Consider the following 22117-nt stretch of genomic DNA (forward strand, 5'->3'; position numbering starts at 1 on the left):
AGAGGTAAAAGAGGAAAAGCTGAGGAGCAGAAGAACATGCATCCTGTTTCCTGGGTGTGGGGCCCTGGGCTACCCACAAGAGTTGGTGGTTTGGCTGAAACACTTCTTTCTGATTACCACCAGGTGTCGCCAGTGACCCAGGGCGATGAGACCTCTGCCTAGAATCAGAAGGGAGGGTTTTGAGAGCCCATCTTCTGTTGGGGGTGGTGACATTGAGGGGTTTGCAGATGTGTGGGTAGGAGGATACTTGTGTATTCTTTCCCCTTCTAGTCTAGAGATTTGGGTAAACTGAATGTTTATAAGGCAGGGAATGAAGCACATGAATTTAAATCTTTATTGTCTTTATAATTTTTATTGTTTCTACTTTCTATACCTGTTACTGCTTCAAAAACAGGTAAAATTTTTCTAGCATCCTTTTTGTATTCTTGCATCTTGCCTTTATTATGCTTTTGTTTTGTGCATAGAGGATAATGGAAAATTAATATACTCTCACATGGCATTGGAAAAATCTGCATGCAAATTCCCACAATTGTAATTAGATTATGGCCAGTTGATTTCTTGAACTTTGCAGAAATCTTGGCTACAAGCTGTATTATTTAATACCAGCATTGTTTTTTAAAAAATCCAAACATGGAATTTTCAGAATTTAGAGCATTAGATATTGGTAACAGCGTAGAATGAAATATCCAGGTCTTGCTTCCTTCTAGCTAATAATAAAACACAGGGTTGACCTGAAATAATAGTATTTGTCGCCAGGGTTTCCCTTAGCATCCTGACTGTATAGCCTCATTTTTGTGCTCACTCTCTACCTCTGCTCATTTCTTTTTTTTTTTTTTTTCCCCACATCTTTCTCTAAACTCGTCACTCATCTTTAAAAAGAGACTTTTCTTTGGAGGAGGTCTTAGAATCGAGGAATATCATTCTTAATTAAGGGAAACACACCTTTTATCTTTTCTCTCCCCCCATTACTGCCTCAAAAAAAAACTATCATGTTAAGTAACAACATGTGAGTAGTTAATCCCTGTTACAGTATTGATACTGTAAACAGAAATTTATGATAAAAATGTAATGAAAAAAATAGGTTACTTAATAATCTGTTAAATTTGAGAGGCAGGGCGGGGGGTTGTGGGGGTAGGGAAGGGAAAAATGAAACAAGATGGGATCGGGAGGGAGACAAACGATAAGAGACTCTTAATCTCACAAAACAAACTGAACGTTGCTGGGGGGTGGAGGGGAGGGATAGGGTGGCTGGGTGATGAACATTGGGGAGGGTATGTGCTATGGTGAGTGCTGTGAAATGTGTAAGTCAGATGGTTCACAGACCTGTACCCCTGGGACAAATAATACATTATATGTTAATAAAAATAATAAAAAATAATGTCCTGTTAATATAGCCTGAATTGTGATCAGCAGGGTAAAACTTGGCTCGGTGAACTGTTAAATGCTTGCTTTTCCACATTGACTTCCATTCAGGGATCCTTTTTGATTTTATTTAGAATAATACTGATAAAAAATATATTTATCAATTTGAGGACAGCTTGGTTCAGCCCGTCTTTCCTAAATATTTTGACACACACATGCGCTCACATGTACATACACATGCTTAGTGAGAAAAAGGCAATTTATTTCATTGTGTAAAAATATCTCTTGCTGCTTTGAGCTTTAATTTCTTGGATAAAGAGTATCATCTTTAGTGCTGGGATTCCATGTAAGTAAATATTCACTGAAGTAGATGCTTTTCCAAGACCTAATGTGATTACAACATAGGATGAGCAGTATAATAGTAATCCTATTGCTTTTTCTTAGAAGATGACATGACTGGTTGGGAATTTTCCTGTAGTCTAGTTTTCTGGAGAAAATAGGGAATTTCAGCACCCTAATGTAAGTTGTTATTGATGTTTTCTTGAAGCATTTCATGTTCTTAAAAATAAACATGGCAAAACTAATTTTTACCAAGAATTTGTCCAATTACAAGGTGGTAGAGAGTATTGCTTGACTTAGGTGAATGTCACATAAAGCCAAGTTTCTAGGGCCATTAGTGGCTTCCAGCTGAACGTGGCATTATGAAGACAACACCAGTCTATTAGAAGCTCTTAAGAGAGCTTTTCCAAAGTACAGTAACCTTTCAGTGGATGCTCCATCCTACTTTAAGCTGAGGCCTGCTGTTCTTGGGGATTCTCCTTGATATGCTCTTAGCTTTTATAATTGCTAGCAGCGGGAGCCATGCTGTTGGTAGAGCTAGTGGCTAAGCCCACAGGTGCAGTTATGCTTTTATTTCTTGGTTTGCATGTACACGCCCATCTACCCCTACTTTAGGATGAGAGGAGGCAAGAGCTAGTTAGGTTTGTAGTGCCAAGCTGGCTTTAATTTGCTGGCTCAGATTTTTTATTTTGGTTATCATCTTGCCCACTAGGGAGCCAGTGACTGTTACAGAGTCGTACCAAATTAAAAATCCCTCTGGAATTGTCTATTTAAAGAGCCACAGTTGTTGATTGTCCTTCCTCCTACTCCTTGGTGGCCTCTTACAGTATGGTGAGGGCACAATGACTGGGAACTAGTATCCTTTGACAGAGCCAGATCAGCAGAAGTATTATTCCCTAGCCCTGTGCTAGGTGATACCTTGTGGGCCTAGCCATTTAAATGCAAGCCTGTATCTCCAAAGCATTTTCTAATACTGTCGTTAGCCAAGTAGACCTTTACTTACCTGGTCCTAACACCCAACTAGAGAAAAATTTTCTTTGTTGGATAGCAGCTATGAGATATTTCCTGTCAGCTAAACAGTGATGCTCTCACAAGCTACTGCTTCTCGGTAACATTAGAGAGGAAGAGAGGACACAATAATTATAAATAAGTGTTGGTGGGAAGTCCAGGTAGATAGGCCTGCCTCCTGAACCTTTTGGGGACAGGTGACACTGTAGCGCCTGAACTGTGTAACAAAGTGGCTCTAGGGAAAAATGGATTTTCTGAAGGATTTGCTCATTTAGAACGGCTTCCATTACTAACGGCAAGATTATGTTAGGATACTGACCCCTGCATATAGACATGGCTTTGGAAAGTTAAAATATCAACACATGTTTAGATATAGGAGCTCTGAGCTTTTATTTAATTAATGGATCTGTTAAACCAAAAACATCCTATTTTACATGGGTTGATAGTTTCTGGGTCACTTCTGAAATAACATAATGACCTGTGTGAATACGTTAAAACATTTCATGTGGCTTAATTATATGGGAAGAACATACCTTACTCAAAGTGTTCTGAAGATTATTGTATTAGAGGCATTATACATCTGAAAGCATACCATTAGTGAATGTTATACCTTCTATATCATAATTTAGCATATCTGTTGATAATTTATGTGTGTGTATTAGTGTCACCCATTGGCTGGCTATATGATCTTTCAGCTAAGTCCATCCTTTGCAGATGCTTTTACTGACTCTGCTATCAGTGCTAAAGTGAATGGTGAACACAAAGAGAAGGACCTGGAACCCTGGGATGCAGGTGAACTCACAACCACTGAGGAACTGGAGGCTTTGGAAAATGATGTAGTAAGTAAAGTGTTTTTGCTTGGTATCAGACTGTGGTCATGTGATGTGGTGTGATATCATTTGGTTTTAATTTAAGTATGTTGTCATCATTCCGGTGGATATATTTAAATCAACAGTTTTTACTGTCTATATAGAGACCTCCCCCCAGGCAGTAAATACAGACAAATCTTTCTTTGGGATGCTTATGAATGATTTCCATGTTTTTAAATAGATCATAATAAGCAACTTATAAATTTAAGTTGGGAAACATTGGAAAGTGGAAAAACTGGCATGTTTTGCTTTGAATGTTTTACAGAATAAGGTAGCCTAAGGAAATTAGTGTTTTAATTAATTGTCTGTTGACCTTTCCTAGAGGTAAGACTCTTGGGCTTTCTTATCTGAGGAAAACGTACTCACTATTAAGATACATTGTTAAGTTGCATTAGAAATAAAGCAGTAAGTAGGGGCACCTGGGTGGCTCAGTGGGTTAAAGCCTCTGCCTTCGGCTCGGGTCATGATTCCAGGGTCCTGGGATCGAGTCCCGCATCGGGCTCTCTGCTCGGCGGGGAGCCTGCTTCCTCCTCCTCTCTCTCTCTCTGTCTGCCTCTTTGCCTAGTTGTGATCTCTGTCAAATAAATAAATAAAATCTTTAAAAAAAAAAAAAGAAATAAAGCAGTAAGTAGATTTCTTGGTCTTAAAATTAGGATCATTCTCCACAAAAAAAAAAATTTTTTTTTTTTAAAGATTTTATTTATTTAACAGAGATCACAAGTAGGCAGAGAGGCAGGCAGAGATAGAGGGGAAGCAGGCTCCTTGCTGAGCAGAGAGCCCGGTGCAGGACTCTATCCTAGGACCCTGAGATCATGACCTGAGCCGAAGGCAGAGACTTAACCCCACTGAGCCATCCCGGTGCCCAAAAAATCTATTTCTTTCTTTCTTTTCTTTTCTTTTTTTTTTTTTTTTTTTTAAGATTTTATTTATTTACTTGACAGAGAGAGAGATCACAAGTAGGCAGAGAGAGAGGGGGGAAGCAAGCTCCCTGCTGAGCAGAGAGCCTGATGTGGGACTCGATCCCAGGACCCCGAGACCATGACCTGAGCCGAAGGCAGCGGCTTAACCCACTGAGCCACCCAGGCGCCCCAAATCTGCTATTTCTAAAAGCTTTTTAATGTGTATTATTTTTACTTTTCTATTAACACATCATCTATAAATCAATGCTTGGTAGTAAAGACTATCACTAGGATTCTATAAATTATGTTTCTAAGGTAGAGAGATAGCAAAGTCTTTTGCCAAAAATGAATGTTTAGGTACCAAAATTTGAATTGGATGAAGAATCTTCCATTGACTGTTGTGGAGAAGTCTTTATAACAAATCTGTTTTTAATGTTTAAGTCCAGCTATGAAACTGAAAATATATAGGCAATACATCATTATTCATTTTCAGACTTTAAAGAATTCGATATAACCTAATATAGAGGTTCTCAGGTCTCTGCACCACATCACCTATGTAGGATACAAATCAGTTACTCCTTTTTTACTGATAGTAAGGTGGATAAACTGTTAAGTTGCCAGAGAGCATTCTGGCGATATTTATAAAAGTTTAAAACACACCTATAGTTTGTCTCACCTCTGAGAATTTACTTTTGTCTTGGTATATCCATAGGACTTGCAAATAATGATGTGTAAGGATTTTTTTGCAGCATTATCTCTGATAGTGAAAAATTAGAAACATCCTGTCTATCAGGAGGACATGAGTTAGATTTATTGTGCTTCCATTCAGTTGAAACACTGTGGTTCCACTAAAAAGAATGGCATTCTGGTATGGAAAGGTACTTAAGACTTATTAAAAGACCAAGCAAGTTATAGAATAAGAAGATCCTAACTGAATTAAAAAGGAACTTCATCTAACTGATCATGTTCTTAATGAATGCATAGAGTGCATCTGGAATTATGCCCAAGAAGTTAGTAGTGGTTAATTGTTGCGGATAGATTTTGCTATTATAGATGATATTATTAATGTGAGATATTGATTGTACTTGAATTAAAACAATTTCCATGACAAATACTTTGTCATTTTGAAAAATACTATATTTTCTTCTAGTCTAATGGATGGGATCCCAATGATATGTTTCGATATAATGAAGAAAATTATGGTGTAGTGTCTACATATGATAGCAGTTTATCTTCATATACGTAAGTTTAAAAACCTGGCTTTTATTTTAGTACATTTGTCTTTCACTTTCATCAACTTATATTAGGATGTTGAATAAATTTTTCTGTTGGATTTTTTTTTTTTAAATGTACTTTTTTTAAGAGAGGGGGAGAGGGGTGGGGCCAGAGGAAGAGGGAGAGAGCGAATCTTAAGAGGGTTCCATACCCAGTGTGGAATGTGACATGGTGCTTGATCTCACAACCTTGAGATGATGATCTGAACTGAAATCAAGAGTTGGATGCTTAACCGACTGAGCCACTCAGGCGCCCCTCTGTCAGATTTTAAGTTAAACAATTATGTGAAAGAATTAATCCTTTTACTGCTTAAGCTGATAAATTCTCATTAAAACAGGGCATAAATGTAGTTTAGTTTACCTGTATTCTAGTTTTACGCTCTAGATAAATTTTGTTCTTGTTTTAAGTTGTAAAAATTCTTAAGTTTGTAAGTGTAGATGTTATAGGAGAATAGTCAATTTAACCAGTTTTGGAAATATTACATTCTTCTAGGGAAAAGTGGAACAAAAAAAATTTCTAATTTTGATTTATACATGAGTAGATCACTGTAAGTGATTTATATTTTTATCAGTCTTTCAAACTCTAAACTCTCTTAATAGTTGATTAGGACAGATACATAAACTGTGCCTTCAAAATACTCACTTTGCTCCCCGCCCCCCGTCTTGTTTCAGGGTACCCTTAGAAAGGGATAACTCAGAAGAATTTTTAAAACGAGAAGCAAGGGCAAACCAATTAGCAGAAGAAATTGAATCAAGTGCCCAGTACAAAGCCCGGGTGGCCCTGGAAAATGATGATAGGAGTGAAGAAGAAAAATACACAGCCGTTCAGAGAAATTCCAGTGAACGTGAGGGCCACAGCATAAACACTAGGTATTTAAAGGAAATCATGATGCAGTATTTTGGATACACAACTCAAGGTCTGTGTGAGAAGGTGTATTATTATTATTTCATCTTCCTTTAATGTAGCTTAGGTAGAGAATGCAAGGGGAATTGGTTTAAGATTCTTTTAGAGAAAAGATTATAGTAATTTTAGAAAATATTTTTTGAGCATCAGCTCTGTGAAGCCAAGCGTTGGAGGTACAGTGATGAGCAAGCCAAGGAGGAGCTACTTACAGAAAAGTGATCAGGTGGGGGGATGCTGCTCAGAACATAACAGCAGTTCATTAGGATTTGCTTGATTAGAGGTGTATTCAGAGTGAGAAAGAACTAGCATGTATCCAGTGGGGTCAGAGAAAGCCTCACAGAAGAGGAGAAATTTTGTGATAGGATAGTAGCATTGTCTGCTGCCCATCGAGAAGTAAGAGAGAGGCATTCCTGCATGAGGAAAACACATGTGAAAGAACCTGGCCACCTGAGGATGAGGCTGGTTGTTTCATATGTCTGGCATACAGGGTGATGTTGAGGGTGCAGTGGTGGCAGCTGGTGATAGGAACTGAGGTCCTGAAGGGTTTGTGTCCTGTTAAAGAGCACCCTGTAGGCAAGGGATGGTGTGAACGAACTCTGGGACATTTGAGAATTGGCTGAAACATGAAGACCAGTTAGTGTATTGAAATTGTTCAAGTGTGAAAACTTGGTAACCATCTAGACCAGGGCTGGCGAGAGAAAGGTTAGAAAAACCGTGGGTGAGCCTGAGGTTTATTTGATAACTAAGTTGATTGATATTCGTACTGGTAATGGAGATAGAAAACAGAGAGCAAATTTGAGAGGAGATAGAATGAGCCCTTTGTTAAATTTATTGCATTTGAGGGGCTTGCAGGTCTTTGATTAATTTATTTGTAAACGTGTTGAGAAACATGTACTACATACCTGGTGGAGTAGGATACAGATTCTTTCTTGAAGACGCAGCTTAGAGTGATGGTTTGAATGAAAGTGTTCAGTGGGAGATGTTGAGACTGTGGGACTGGCAGTGTGGATTTAGGACTTGTCAGCATTGCTGATATTGAATGAAAAAACCAATGAATAGCTATAAAAAGAAGAGATCCAAGAGAAAACAGCAGAGAAGGCCAAGGACAAAGAAAGTTTTAAGAAGATGGACCATATTTGATAGACTCAGCCATTTAGAGGTGAGGTAGGATGAGAATGAACACAAATCTGTTAAACTTTTTGCTTAGGAGGAGAATCTGAGAGAAAGGAAAGGCCATAGGGTAGACTTCAGGGTAACATGGAAGAATTAGGGGTGTTAGGGAGTGAGATATTTTGGTTTAGTGTTTAACCTTTTTGTAACAAGCATTCACTTCTGCCTAAATTATTTTTAGATTTGTTTCATTGGCCTGATACCTGTTAGGATAAAATAATTTAGAGAATCTCTCATTTTCAGGGAAAATAAATATATTCCTCCTGGACAAAGAAATAGAGAAGTCATATCCTGGGGAAGTGGGAGACAGAATTCACCGCGTATGGGCCAGCCTGGATCGGGCTCCATGCCGTCAAGATCCACCTCTCACACTTCAGATTTCAACCCGAATTCTGGTTCAGACCAAAGAGTAGTTAATGGAGGCAAGTATTTTGACCAAATTTGTCAATGTCCTCAGTCAGATACACCGTTTTCTGAATATTTAAGTTTAACATAATTGGTAAAAGCATGCACATCTTCAGTGATTTCTGTGGAGTAGTTTTTACTTCAAAACTATTTAAAATTCGCCTTTGTGGATATCAAATTAGTAAAATTAGTATAAATCATTGGCATATATAGTATTTAGTGTGATGAAATACTCACGTGTTAGGATGAAGTGCTAAATTTAACCAAAGATAATTCACTTGGCCAAAAAACACTCCACATACAAAGAAATTGGAAACTTTGGGTAGGTTCTCAATTTAAAAACCCTGTGTGATAAAATTACTTGAACGTAGTTTATATGGAAAATCCTAGTTTGTGTGAAACGCTCAGTAGTTAACACAGATTAAATTCATTAACTGTTTGCACGTTTATACTCTGCTTATTTCAAGAAACGATTTGAGGTAATTTGCTATACAAGACATGACCAAGAGTCATGTGAAGATGATGAAGAAAGAAAAGTGCTTAAAAAACAAGAAAAACGACTGGATATTGCAATTTATCATAAGTACAGTGAAAGAGACTTGCACCTTCAGGAGGAAGATATTTTTCTGCTCTACCTCTAAATCTAAGATTGAATATAGCTCATAGGTCATGGATCTTTCGTGTGAGTCAGGGGTACTGGACAGTAGTGCTATAGGCAGTACGGAAATACCATAGCAGAACTGTGTTCATAACCTAGGGAACAAAGTGGACATTCAGTTTAAGATACTTAGGTTCAGAAAGTTAGAAAATTAGAGAACACTTAAGTTTCCAATTTCAGTTGTTTCTGTTGAGTCTCCAGAATTCCTCTCCAAATAAACACTCTTGAGTATTTTCTGTACTTAGTGTTGGGGGTGAAATTTCTTTGCTCTCTGAGTAAAGAATTTTAGTTCATGAACAGAATTTCCAAGTAAAAAACCTGAAGGGGGCTAGGAAATGTGTGATACTCAAGTGTGTGGAACCCTATGGAGAGGAGACCTGGACTGTTTTCCTAAGATTAAGGTAAGTGATATGTAATGTTACACATTAGCTGTATCTTGACCTGTGCATATCCATCAGTGTCAGCTTATGTGGTGATGACTGCTTTCTAGTAGCATTGCTTATTAAGCAGTCACTTAAGTAAGTGTTTAATTGCATAAATTAGCAGGTCTCCCCTCTTTTTCTAATTTGATGAGATTAAAATGTTTTTTTGAAAAGGCAATGAATAGTAACCTTTTTCACTCTTATGACTCTAAAAAATAGAAGTAATGTTATATTTCTACTAAATGGGCTTGCTTAATGAGATTTCAAACTAAATTTTACCTTCAAATACAAATTAGATGAGAATCACAAATGGTTATATAAAAACCAGCATTTTTAATGGGATATAATAGCTCCTGCTTATTTTCCTGTTTCAAAAGCTAAAATTAGTAAGTAATCTTATTCCTGAGTTTTGTCATTTATTGTGTGAAACTATCTAGTTTATGTTAATACTCCTTTTAATAATTGATTATTGAGAAACAGTTACAGAAGCAGGATTAATAGGCAAAGTCTTAACTGTCTTCTTCAATAGTATGTCTAGATCCTAATTAACCCTTTGGGAACGTATGTTCATTTAAACAGACTTAATTTTAAGGAGGTTAAAGTAAAATGTGAATTTATGTCAGTTAAGTTATGCTAAAAATTATCACAAATCAAATGACTGTCCTCAAAGGGTTAAAATGTACAAGAAATCATTTTTGTCATTTTACTTTTTTTTCTGTTTACTTTTTTCCCTCATTTTTTTCTTTAGTTTTTATACTTTCCTTCATATCATTTGTTCTGTCAGGTGTTCCCTGGCCATCGCCTTGCCCATCTCCTTCCTCTCGCCCACCTTCTCGCTACCAGTCAGGTCCCAACTCTCTTCCACCTCGGGCAGCCACCCCTACACGGCCGCCCTCCAGGCCCCCCTCGCGGCCATCCAGACCCCCGTCTCACCCCTCTGCTCATGGTTCTCCAGCTCCTGTCTCTACTATGCCTAAACGCATGTCTTCAGAAGGTACAATACCACAATTTGTTCATGTTTTTGTTTGTCTTTGTTTAACTCCTATGTGAGTTTATAATTACAAAATAGTTTCCTCTTCATTATTTAGTAACCTATAATTTCCGTGTTTTAACTTTAGTTTATTAAAACTATTTCTATTAACCTTTTGTTCATTGGAGAGAATATTGATAAATGCTGTGTGAAGCTATGAACTATCCTGGATTATAAGAATGGGGGTTTATCTCTGCCTGGTAAAAATGATGTTCCTTTACAGCCCCAGAAGGTCTGCCCCAGGTTTTTGTCCCTCTCAATATACAGTGTAAACAGTGGTTAATGATAAATGATGAACTTTCTTCACCAGTTTTGGACTTACCGTAGAACCTTCATTTTATAGCTCCTTGGCCAATGTACTCATGAACCTACCTGTTGGCCATAGGCAGTAATGGTGATTTAGGGGTCCTTTTTGAAAGGGATATTCCATGTAGCTGCCTTTGTGTGTCTACTCTTAGATTATAATACAGGGATTGGTTTTATGTTTGGGGAATTTAAGAAAATTAGCTTTGTAATATTTTCTAGTGAAAGTCGAATCTGGAAGTCTTTGATCTAAGATAAAACATTGTTACTAAAAACCATTTGCCCTTGTCAAAAAAAAAATCCTTAATTCTTATGCAATGTTTGATGCTAAGTCTACCGTTACTACATATCAAATCATGGAGGTATTGTAGACAAATGACACTTTAATATAAATGCAGTGCATATGTTAAAAACCTATTTTCTGAATATGTATTTTTGATATTATTTCAAGGTATATATGTTTACATTTTAGTCCCGACTTATTCATTAAAATCGTAGTTGATAGAACTTATGCTGAGACTAATACAGTTTTCTGGCATAAAGTGCTTCCCTGGAGAAAACCCACGTTGGCTGCTTTTTAATAAATTGTTGCCATCCAAGCAGGAGGGGAAGTCATGTGATCCTGACTAAAGTGGCTGACCTTGAACAGCATGTTGCACTGATTTTCAAGGTGACTTCCTTGCTAGAAAGTGCTTGTGATGGTGGCTGCTAAGTGAAAAGTTAAAATCTGTTGTGGTATTTGTTGTGGTGCATTGTTTGAGTAAAGCAGGACTCAGTGAGTATGAACGTCTTCGCTATAGTAAATTATACACTGCTTGTAAGAGGGACTGTTCACGTAGAAAATAGACCTTCTGGGTATTCAGAGCTGCTACATTATCCAATTTTTCTTTTTAACTGATTTGAATTAAAATGTTTTCCAGTCATGTAGTCAGGTGAACTTCAAACGTAGAACTATGAAATTCAGTGGTTTTCTGTGTTTAATATGGGAGAGTATTTTGTATTTTATGTATTACCAAAAAGAATGAAATTTTTTTTAGTTAGAGTTTGATTTCATTGAGCTATGCCAACCAGCTTTCTTATTCTTTTTCTCTAAGTGGGTATAAAAAGTTTATGATATGCATTTACCTAATTCTTCAATTAGTCTTTTTTACATAAATCATCTCTCCAATTGAAAACTATAATACATAACATTAACATTTCTTTTTAAGATTGTGTCCATGATTAAATTCCTACTGAGCGTACAAATTTATTTGACATTCTTAAGATTTTGGCAGGAAGGTAAGGGTGAGGACCTTGGCTCTATGACATTAAGGATGAGTTTTGCTGAGTATTAGCACTGTCTGGCTTTTCTACTGAGAGCCATTCTGTCTACTGATTTCACTTGATTATTCAAGTGCAGAGTAGACTTCTTTAGAAATAGACGTCACTAATGGGGTGACAGAATTAATGATCTAGAATTTTTGATGATTCATGTAGTGCACATTTCTTCTCCAAATGCCAGTTATTTTAGTCTTTCAGGTCATGCCTTAACAGTAGAATTTTCAGCTTATAGCCTGTTCAGCCTGAGAAACTGCTTACAGGTGAAGACTGTTTTAAGGCATGGGTTGTAAAATTTATGCCATATTTCAATAATATAAAAGTTTATAGGGATTAATAGTCTGTTTCAGAATCTTTTTCTAATTTTAGAAATAACAAAGTTTGAGGGGGAAAAGCTAAAAGTATGTGGTAAAATAAGACTGATCCTATCATGTAACTGTAACTTCTGTTAAAATTTTATAATATATTTATTTTTATATGCCCACAAGTAATGAATATAGATTAAACAAATGAATAAAAATTTTTGAAGAGTTACGACGTCTGTTTGATTTCCTGACACCAACTTCATCCCTCCCTTTCTTTAAAAAACAGGGAAATAATATAAAATTTATTTATAAAACCTTGTGGCATTCCACAGAATAATTCTGAAGGAATATGGCCAAAAATACATTTTTCTGGTTTTGTTCTTTCTTTAATAACCAAGGAGAATTTAGAGAGAGTGTGTGCGTGTGTATGTGTGAATAGGATCTATGTATTTAGCAGAAAAGTTGTACTGATGGACATTGTAGCATTTATGTGATGTTCACTATTCCTTTCTTAGGGCCTCCAAGGATGTCCCCAAAGGCCCAGCGACACCCTCGAAATCACAGAGTTTCTGCTGGGAGGGGTTCCATTTCCAGTGGCCTAGAATTTGTATCCCATACCCCACCAAGTGAAGCAGCTGCTCCTCCAGCAGCAAGAACTAGTCCTGCGGGGGGCACATGGTCATCAGTGGTCAGCGGGGGTAGGTAACACTTGGCTTGGAGCATAATGACAGTGGACATTTTGTAACTCCGCTGCATGTAAGAAGGGCTGAGCTCAGTGTATATATTAAAAATAGTGGAATAACCAGGAATTGGGAAACCTATATTTTTATTCTGGTTTCCACCACGTATTCACCATATGTTAAAGCAAACCATGTGATCGTTCTGAATTTCAGTTTTCTCAGTGAATTAGAGTAATTTTTGCCTGTTCTACTTTATGGACTTGTGATAAGATTCATATGAGGTTCATAAGTTTAGGAATATACTTCATAGTTCTGTAGAATACCACCCAAATATAAAACAAATACAGTATGTAACATCAGATGAACAGACTGTATTTCCTGTCTTCTTAGCAATTTTGTCTGTGGATTCATTCCACAAACCATTACTTTGGGCTTACAGTGCTGTGTATTCCTGTAGCATCTGTATATGGTATTAATTCCTGATTGTATTTCCCTAATAAGGAATATCAATACATGATGGGCCCCAGTTTTATTTGTGATTAGCCTGAGGAATGTGCTGACAGCAGCTATAAAAGTATAAAAGATACATAAAAAGACTAACTGTAAGCTCAGTCCAAAACTGCTTTTGCTACTTAATGTTTTGTTTCCATGATAACTGTGGGAATTAGAACATGCAGTGATTGTGATTTTTTAGTCATAGTCTGTCTTAATCAGCAGATAGGATTTTTATTTTTATTTTTATTTTTTTTTAAAGATTTTATTTATTTACTTGACAGAGATCACAGGTAGGCAGAGAGGCAGGCAGAGAGAGAGGAAGGGAAGCAGGCTCCCTGCCGAGCAGAGAGCCCGATGCAGGGCTCGATCCCAGGACCCTAGGATCATGACCTGAGCCGAAGGCAGAGGCTTTAACTCACTGAGCCACCCAGGCGCCCCGGCAGATAGGATTTTTATTTATTTATTTTTTATTTATATATATATTTTTTTAATTTTTTAAGATTTTATTTATTTGTCAGAGAGAGTGAGCACAGGCAGACAGAGAGGCAGGCAGAGGCAGAGGGAGAAGCAGGCTCTCTGCTGAGTAAGGAGCCCGATGTGGGACTCGATCCCAGGACGCTGGGATCATGACCCGAGCCGAAGGCAGCCGCTCAACCAACTGAGCCACCCAGGCGTCCCCAGATAGGATTTTTAAAAGAAAAGATCTTCAGGCTTAAACAAAAACATACCCAACTCTCTAAACTTAGTTGATACACATTGCTCAGCATCATGTATGCATAATTTTATGGTCAGCTGCTTTGTATATTCTGTTTTCTTCTTTGGTCTTCAAGGAAGACCAAAAGAAGTTAGGTATTAGAAATTAGATATTTTGTTAACATAATCTAATTAGAAATGTAGGTGTTAATTATTAGAAGGAAATAATTCACTTAACAAGAAAATAGAATTTCTAAAAATCTCTATTTCTTTAGTTGTACCATTTATCGTTTGACATTGCTTAGAGAATTTGGAAGTGAATTTTGAGAGTAAGCATAATAATAGAACTGAAACAATAACTGTTATTAGGAATACATGCAGGGTGGTGTTACAGTTGTTTTTTTATACTAATTAGAAAAATGACAGTTGTTGGATAGTTTCCTTCCATGATCCTATGACTTAAGAAAGTAAAGAACCACTAAATTGTAATTGGAACCATTTTCTTTAAACCGTTGAATCTGAGTTCTACAAATGGGTTTTTAATGGAATAAGAAACCTATTAGTTGTTTACTTAAGGTCAGGTGGAACAGGAGCCCTGGTGAATTATCTTCTGCTTTTGGCTAAATTGGTTCCCCGATTTTCTTAGTTCTTGTAAAGTGCCTCTTGAGGTGGCTGGAAAGAGCATACAGGATTGGCTGCAAGCTGCCAAAAGGTGTTTGAGTTTATTATTTGAAGGAGAGACAAATAAGCCTGTTTCTTTGGGATCTGCCACCCCACTGTTAAAGAAACATCTCACTTCTTAGTGGAGAATGTTGCTGTCTTCATCTAAAAAATGGGGTTTATCTTGTCTTAAAATCCAGTTTCTAATTTCATTTAAAGTACTGCCTTTTGGCATTAATCTGATCTATTTAGTTACAAGGAAGACCTGCAGCTGTACTTAGGTATTAGTAATTGCTGTCATTCTTCAGGTATTTGTGTTTTCAGTCACCACCACTATGGGTGATGGGATAAAGAGTAATAGGGATGGTGGTTGACGAGGAGTATTTTACCTAAATTTTCTAAGAAGCCTCTTTGAAGAAGTGACATTTGAGCTAAGAATGTAATGGATAAATTTTCTCTTTCTTGTAGTTCCAAGATTATCCCCTAAAACTCACAGACCCAGGTCTCCCAGACAGAACAGTCTTGGAAATACTCCTGGTGGGCCAGTTCTTGCTTCTCCTCAAGCTGGTATTATTCCAGCCGAAGCTGTTGCTATGCCTGTTCCAGCCGCGTCTCCTACACCTGCCAGTCCTGCATCCAACAGAGCTGTCACCCCGTCTATTGAGGGTATGTAAGAAAGGGCTTCTGGCTCCATGTCATAAGTTTAACATTAATATGAAAAATGCTGTATTTATTCATAGGTATGTATTTGAGTGTAAATTTAAAATTTTATGTAAATGAAGTTTAATACTGTTTCATATATATTATTCTTGAATGTCTATTGTTACAAGGGTTAACATTCTTAGGTAGTGACTATCAATATAAATAAAGTTGTTGGTGTTTCATTTGTCTGCCAAGGGAAGAGCTTCTGGTTAAGTGGAAAATTTTTTTCCACAAACCATAGGAAATAAAAATTGTTGAATATTTTCCCATTTTACTTTACTATTATTTTTTTAAATATGTATTTTTTTAGCTAAGGATTCCAGGCTTCAAGATCAGAGGCAAAATTCTCCTGCAGGGAATAAAGAAAATGTGAAGCCCAATGAGACATCACCTAGCTTCTCAAAGACTGAAAATAAAGGTTAGAGCTTTAAAAAGTCTTTCAGTATAATTATGGAAATAGGAAGGAGATGTCTAAGCTCATGCCTAGTACAGATTGGTTTTGGTCAACACTTTTTCTTAGGATTGTGCACATTTTAAATGCATAATTTGACAGATATCAAAATCTGTAAATAGTATATTGAATAAAAGCTTATTTTTATTTCCAGTATCTCATCCTAAAGAATTTTAAATTAAAGATTTGCAGCGAATTTATATTTAACAGTTTGTAATTTTATAGGTATATCACCAATTGTTTCTGAACATAGAAAGCAGATTGATGACTTAAAGAAGTTTAAGAATGATTTTAGGGTAAGTGTTGTTATTGATTAATGAATTAGAACTTTAAAAATGAATAGTGAACATGATTACGAATTCTTAGATCCTTCATTTACAAAAATGCATCATATGCATACTTGGCAACAATGAATCATGTCTGTAGAAAGCTAAACGTTCTTAAAGTTGTCTTTGTGCTTTAAAATTATTTATTTTATTTACTTACTTTTAGAGAGAGAGTGACCTTGGGGGTGGGGGAAGGAATAAAGGGAGAGGGGAAGAGAGAATCTTGAGCAGACTCTCAGCTGAGTGCAGAGCCTGACACAGGTCTTGGTCTCATGACCCTGACATAATGACCTGAGCCGAATTAACAGTCAGTCGCTTAACCGACTGAGCCACCCAGGTGTTCCTGCTTGTGCTTTTGAGTAGGTAACTAAATCAGCAGCTTCGAGAACTATACAGATACCAAATGAAAGAGAATATAATTTTGACATTTAAAGTCAGTCATAACATAAGTTATTATTTGATGCTCATTTGATTACTTTATTCAGTGAAGAGTAGAGCAAAGCCAGGGTATTAATTATCTGGTAGGGCTAGTGGGAGATATAATGGACCCTGGTGTTCTGGATAGTTGCAGGTGTATACTTTGTACACAAATGTATTATAGTAGAAATTGGTCTCTAATACCAGTTATCTGTCTTAAGACTTTCCGAACATACTCCCCTCTCTTTTGGATGAACACTGTATTCTTTTGCACGCATTTACTATAATACACTTTGTATGTCAGGTCATTTTGGGACCAATGCAAGAAGTTATCCTGAAACTTAGTTTATTAGAGGGAAAGATCTGATTATCAGCCTTTGGAAAATATGGCTGACTTAAGAGGTGAATCAGTCAAAGGGCAGCTTTTTCATAGTCTGTGTTAGCTTCCTAAAACTTAATGATTTTTTGGTGATAGCTTCATATTTATTGGCACCATTCAAAGTATTATATACCACATTTTTCCACAACTTATCTATTCAGCTTTAATGCTGTTAGTGATTATGAATTTAAATTTTAATTTTTTAAGCCATAGCTAATCCATGGACATGATACGGAGAATTACAACCAAATGCCCAGATAGCCAGTTTAATATGTCATGCACTCCCAACACAATTAAAGCTCTTTTATGTACTTGGTCTCCTCAGCTGCATGCTCCTGCCAGAGGGGAGGGTTTCATGTCTGTGCAGTTCTTTACACTGCATCTGAATAGATTCCTAAGGAATAGGTGATACTATTTTGCATAATCTTCCATATGATGTAACTGAGCTCATGTTATAGGTATTGCCTATTCCCTTTTATTTTCTCACATTACTTTTTAGAGTCAGGCATTCAGTCCTTTCTTATGTTGAATTTATCATGTTATGAAGGAAAGGAAATTTTTACTTTGAAGCATATGAGTTAGTAGTATCAGTCTTACTGAGATAAAATTTACATGTCATACATTTTAGCCATACAAAGTGTACAATTCAGTGGCTTTTCGTATATTCACAGATTTGAACGACCATTACCACAGTAAATTTTAGAACATTTTCTTCACCCCCAGAAGAAACCCCATACCCCTTAGCAGTCATTCCTCTTTTGCTTTTAAACACCTCTTCCATACCCTTTCCTCAGGTCCTAGACAGTCTGCTTTCTTTCTCTATACAGTTGCCTATTCTGGATATTTCATATGAATGGAATCTCATGACATGAGGCCTTTTGGCCTTTTGGCTTCTTTACTTAGCATAATATTTTCAAAGGTCATCCATGTTGGAGCATCTGTCATTGCTTTTTTTTTTTTTTTTTTTTTTTAAGATTTATTAGAGCACACGAGAGCGTGCAGGGAGGGGGAGAGGGAGAGAGAATCTCAAGCAGTCTGTCTGCTGACCAGGAAACCCAACATAGGGCTTGATCCCACAACCCTGAAATCATGACCTGATCTAAAACCAAGAATTGGTCACCTAACCAACTATACCACCCAGGCACCCCAGTACTTCACTGCTTTTTAATAATACTCCATTGTATGAATAGACCACATTTTATTTTTCCATCATTTGATGTCTCTGAGTTTTTCCCATATGTTGACTATTATGAATAATGCTACTATGAATATTAGTGTAGTTTTTGTTGTAGACATATATATTCATTTCTTTTGGGTGTATATACATAAGAGTAGAATTTCTGGGTCCTATGGTAACTCTGTCTTAAACCTTTTGAGGAAAGTTTCCAGACTGTTTGCCAAAGCAACTGGAGTATTGTGGTTTCTGTCACCAGCATATAAGGATTTCTGTTTCTCCACATCCTTGCCAGCATTTGTTATTGTCTCTTTTATTGTAGACATCCTTGTGGTATCTCATTGTGGCTTTGATTTGCATTTCTCTATTGGCTAACAATGTTGAGCATCTTTTTATGTGTTCATTGGCCACTTATAAATCTTTTTTAGAGAAATGTCTATTCAGATCCCTTGCCCATTCTAAAATCTGAGTTGTCTTATTATTGAGTTCTTTATTCTGTGTACAAGTCTCACATGAGATACATGGTTTGCAATTTTTTTTCTACTATTCTGTCAGTTGTCTTTTCACTTTCTAGATGTTGACCCTTAACCAAAAATTTTTGATTTTACTGAAGTCCACTTTATCTCTTTTTTTTGTCGCTTGTGCTTTTGGTGTCATTATCTCAGAAACCATTGCTTAATCCATAGTCATAAAGATTTACTCTTATTTTTTTCTGAGAGTCTAATTTAGGGCTATGATCCATTTTGAGTAATTGTTTTATATAGTGTGAGGTAGATTTCCAGATTTACTCTTCTGCTTGTTGCTCTTACTTGTCCCAGCACCTTCTCTTTTAAAAGATACTGAATTGGGGGTGCTTCCTGGGTGGCTGAGTTGGTTGGTTGTCAGGTTCTTAGTTTCAGTTTGGGTCATGATCTCGGGGGTCATAGGATCAGTCAAGCCCCGTGTTGGGGCTGTGGAGTCTGCTTGGGATTCTCTCTCTGCCCATCCCCCTGCTTGTGCTTGCTTTCTCTCTCTCTTTAAAACAAACAAAATCTTAAAAAAAAGAAAAGATACTGAATTGAATAATCTTTTCACTCTTGTGGAAACTCCATTACTGGACTCTGAATTCTCTTCCATACATCTCTCTGTATGTCTTTTCTTATGTCAGCAACACACTGTCTCAGAATTAGTGTTTTTGTTTTGTTTTGTTTTGTTTAAGGTGGGGAGGAAAAGGGGAGAGGGGGAGGGAGAGAGAGTCTTAAGTAGGTTCTGTGCACAGTGCTCCATCTCACAACCCTGAAATCATAACCTGAGCTGAAATCAAGAGTTGGGCACTTAACCAACTGAGCCACCCAGGCACCAATAGAGTTAGTGTATTTTTTTTTATTATTTTTATTTTTTTTTACTATTTTTTATTTATTTGACAGACAGAGATCACAAGTAGGCAGAGAGGCAGGCAGAGAGAGAGAAGAGGAAGCAGGCTCCCCGCCGAGCAGAGAGCCCGATGTGGGGCTCGATCCCAGGACCCTGGGACCATGACCTGAGCCAAAGGCAGAGGCTTTAACCCACTGAGCCACCCAGGCGCCCCAAGTTAGTGTATTTTTTTTTAAGATTTTATTTATTTATTTGACAGACAGAGATCACAAGCAGGCAGAGAGAGAGGGGAAAGCAGATTCCCTGCCGAGCAGAGAGCCCGATGCGGGGCTTGATCCCAGGAACCTGAGATCATGACCTGAGCCGAAGGCAGAGGCTTTAACCCACTGAGCCACCCAGGCGCCCCTAGAGTTAGTGAATTTTTGTTTTTTTTTTTGTTTTTTTTTTTTTTTTTGATTTTATTTATTTGACAGAGAGAAATCAGAGCTAGGCAGAGAGGCAGACAGAGAGAGGGGGAAGCAGGCTCCCGCTGAGCAGAGAGCCCGATGCGGGGCTCGATCCCAGGACCCCGAGACCACGACCCGAGCCGAAGGCAGAGGCTTAAACCACTGAGCCACCCAGGCGCCCCGAGTTAGTGAATTTTTGATAAGCTTGTAACTTCATTTAGTAGAAAACATTTTGTTTCTCATATTATCAGTTCACAGTTTTCTGTAAATCTTTAATGCTTGACTCTTAAAGTCCAGGTGGTTGTAGGATTAGAACGCTACCTCTTTAGGAATTCTAATCTATCACTATTGGGAGCCTGAATAATTTAATGTAACATTAAGTCTCTTATAAGTAACTTTTTCGTCCATAAAGGACTTCTGAAAAGCAAGGAGATGGTATTAAAAAATGTTTGAGGGTGAACTTTATACTTCAATTAGGGTAAAATAACATTAGTAGTTTACACATTGAATATTGCCTATGTATCCTCTGCTGTCTTAAGTGCTTATCTGATCAATCTTTTATTGTCCTATCATCCCTTTGAAGCAGCCTCTATTATTATTTCCAGTGTGTATATTAGGAAACTGAGGTAAAGACAAATTAAATAATTTGCCAAGGGGCGCCTGGGTGGCTCAGTGGGTTAAAGCCGCTGCCTTCAGCTCAGGTCATGATCCCAGCGTCCTGGGATCGAGCCCCGCATCGGGCTCTCTGCTCAGCAGGGAGCCTGCTTCCTCCCTTCTCTCTCTGCCTGCCTCTCTGCCTACTTATGATCTGTCTGTCAAAATAAATAAATAAAATCTTTTAAAAAAAATAATAATTTGCCAAGAATCACATGGTTAGTAATAGATAGGCCCGGCCATTTGTGTGTTTAAGTTTCTAGTAGTGCTTTGGATAGTACCTAACACATAGGCTGTATTGCTGCTATTCAGTCAGTGAATTATCAGAGCCATCCTCATAGTATACACGTGGCCTCAGACTATGGTGATTCACGGAAATCTCTAGTCTTTCATTGAGACAGAGGTAAGAGTACTCTGTGGTTTTCTTTTTTCTTTTTGTTTTCCTTGACAGCCATCTGCAGGATCTAATATAGCTGTGTGCACGATGCTGATAGCTTTATTTGTATAAGAATTGCTAGTAATTTGATCTGTACAGATTAACAGTATGGGGTTTAGAGGTAACTAGACTGTCTGATTTGAATCATCCCTTTACAGATACCCTATGTGAAACACTGAAGTATGTTACCTACTTCTACCAAGCTGAAACGGGATTATTATAGAACCAATTTCATTGTTCTTATGAGAATTAAATGAAATACTAATGTGAAGTGTTTAATATAGTACATGACACATACAGTATGTGTTCAGTGAATATTAATTCTTACTAGCAAAAAAACAAACAACCCAGTGCTTTATTGGCAATCAATTGTCTTGTTTGTTAAATCACATAAGAATTTCAGTTTTCCCATTAAATGTCCATACTACCCAAAGCAACCTAGAGATTCAGTGCAGTCTCTGTCAAAATTGCAATGGCATTTTTCACAGAAAATGAACCAATAATCCTAAAAATTGTGTTACTGTAGTACATTTCAGACAGCCAAAGCAGTCTTGAGAAAGAAGAGGAAAGCTGGAGGCATCATGCTCCCTGATTTCAAACTGTATATAAAGCTGCAGTAATAAAAGTATGTTCTTGGCATAAAAACAGACACACAGGTCAGTTATACAAAAATAGAGAGCCCAGAACTAAAGCTATGCACATATGGTTAATTAATTTACGACAGAGGAGCCAAGAATATAGAATGGGAAGGGGAGAGGTGCTTGGGTGGCTCAGTTGATAAAGCATCCGACTGTTGATTTCGACTCAGGTTATGATCTCGGGGTCCTGGGATTGAGCCCCGTGTTGGGCTCCATACTTAGCAGGGATTCTGCTTCTCCCTCTGCTCCTCTCCCTGCTTGTGCACTCTCCCTCTCTTTCTCAAATAAATAAAATCTTAAAAAAAAAAAAAAAAGGCATGAGGAAGGGCCAGTATCATCATTAAATGG

General features: G+C 37.4%; 1 protein-coding gene across 16 annotated transcripts in view; it reads left to right on the forward strand.

Annotated features, from left to right (window-relative positions):
• Positions 1-22117, forward strand: part of ATXN2 (ataxin 2) — a 113572-nt gene that overhangs the window by 60096 nt on the left and 31359 nt on the right. For 8 of the 16 annotated variants that reach the window (XM_080822111.1, XM_080822118.1, XM_080822115.1 and 5 more), the window contains exons 6-14: positions 3424-3548; positions 5628-5719; positions 6424-6621; positions 8069-8247; positions 10095-10304; positions 12781-12963; positions 15262-15459; positions 15806-15913; positions 16157-16242. In XM_080822111.1, coding sequence (XP_080678237.1) covers positions 3424-3548; positions 5628-5719; positions 6424-6621; positions 8069-8247; positions 10095-10304; positions 12781-12963; positions 15262-15459; positions 15806-15913; positions 16157-16242 — 1379 coding nt within the window. The remainder of the gene's footprint in view (positions 1-3423; positions 3549-5627; positions 5720-6423; positions 6622-8068; positions 8248-10094; positions 10305-12780; positions 12964-15261; positions 15460-15805; positions 15914-16156; positions 16243-22117) is intronic. The other 8 variants (XM_080822113.1, XM_080822105.1, XM_080822108.1 and 5 more) reach the window with 1 other exon arrangement.

Source organism: Martes martes (assembly GCF_963455335.1).
Source record: "Martes martes genome assembly, chromosome: 13".
Classification (NCBI taxonomy): Eukaryota; Metazoa; Chordata; class Mammalia; order Carnivora; family Mustelidae; genus Martes; species Martes martes.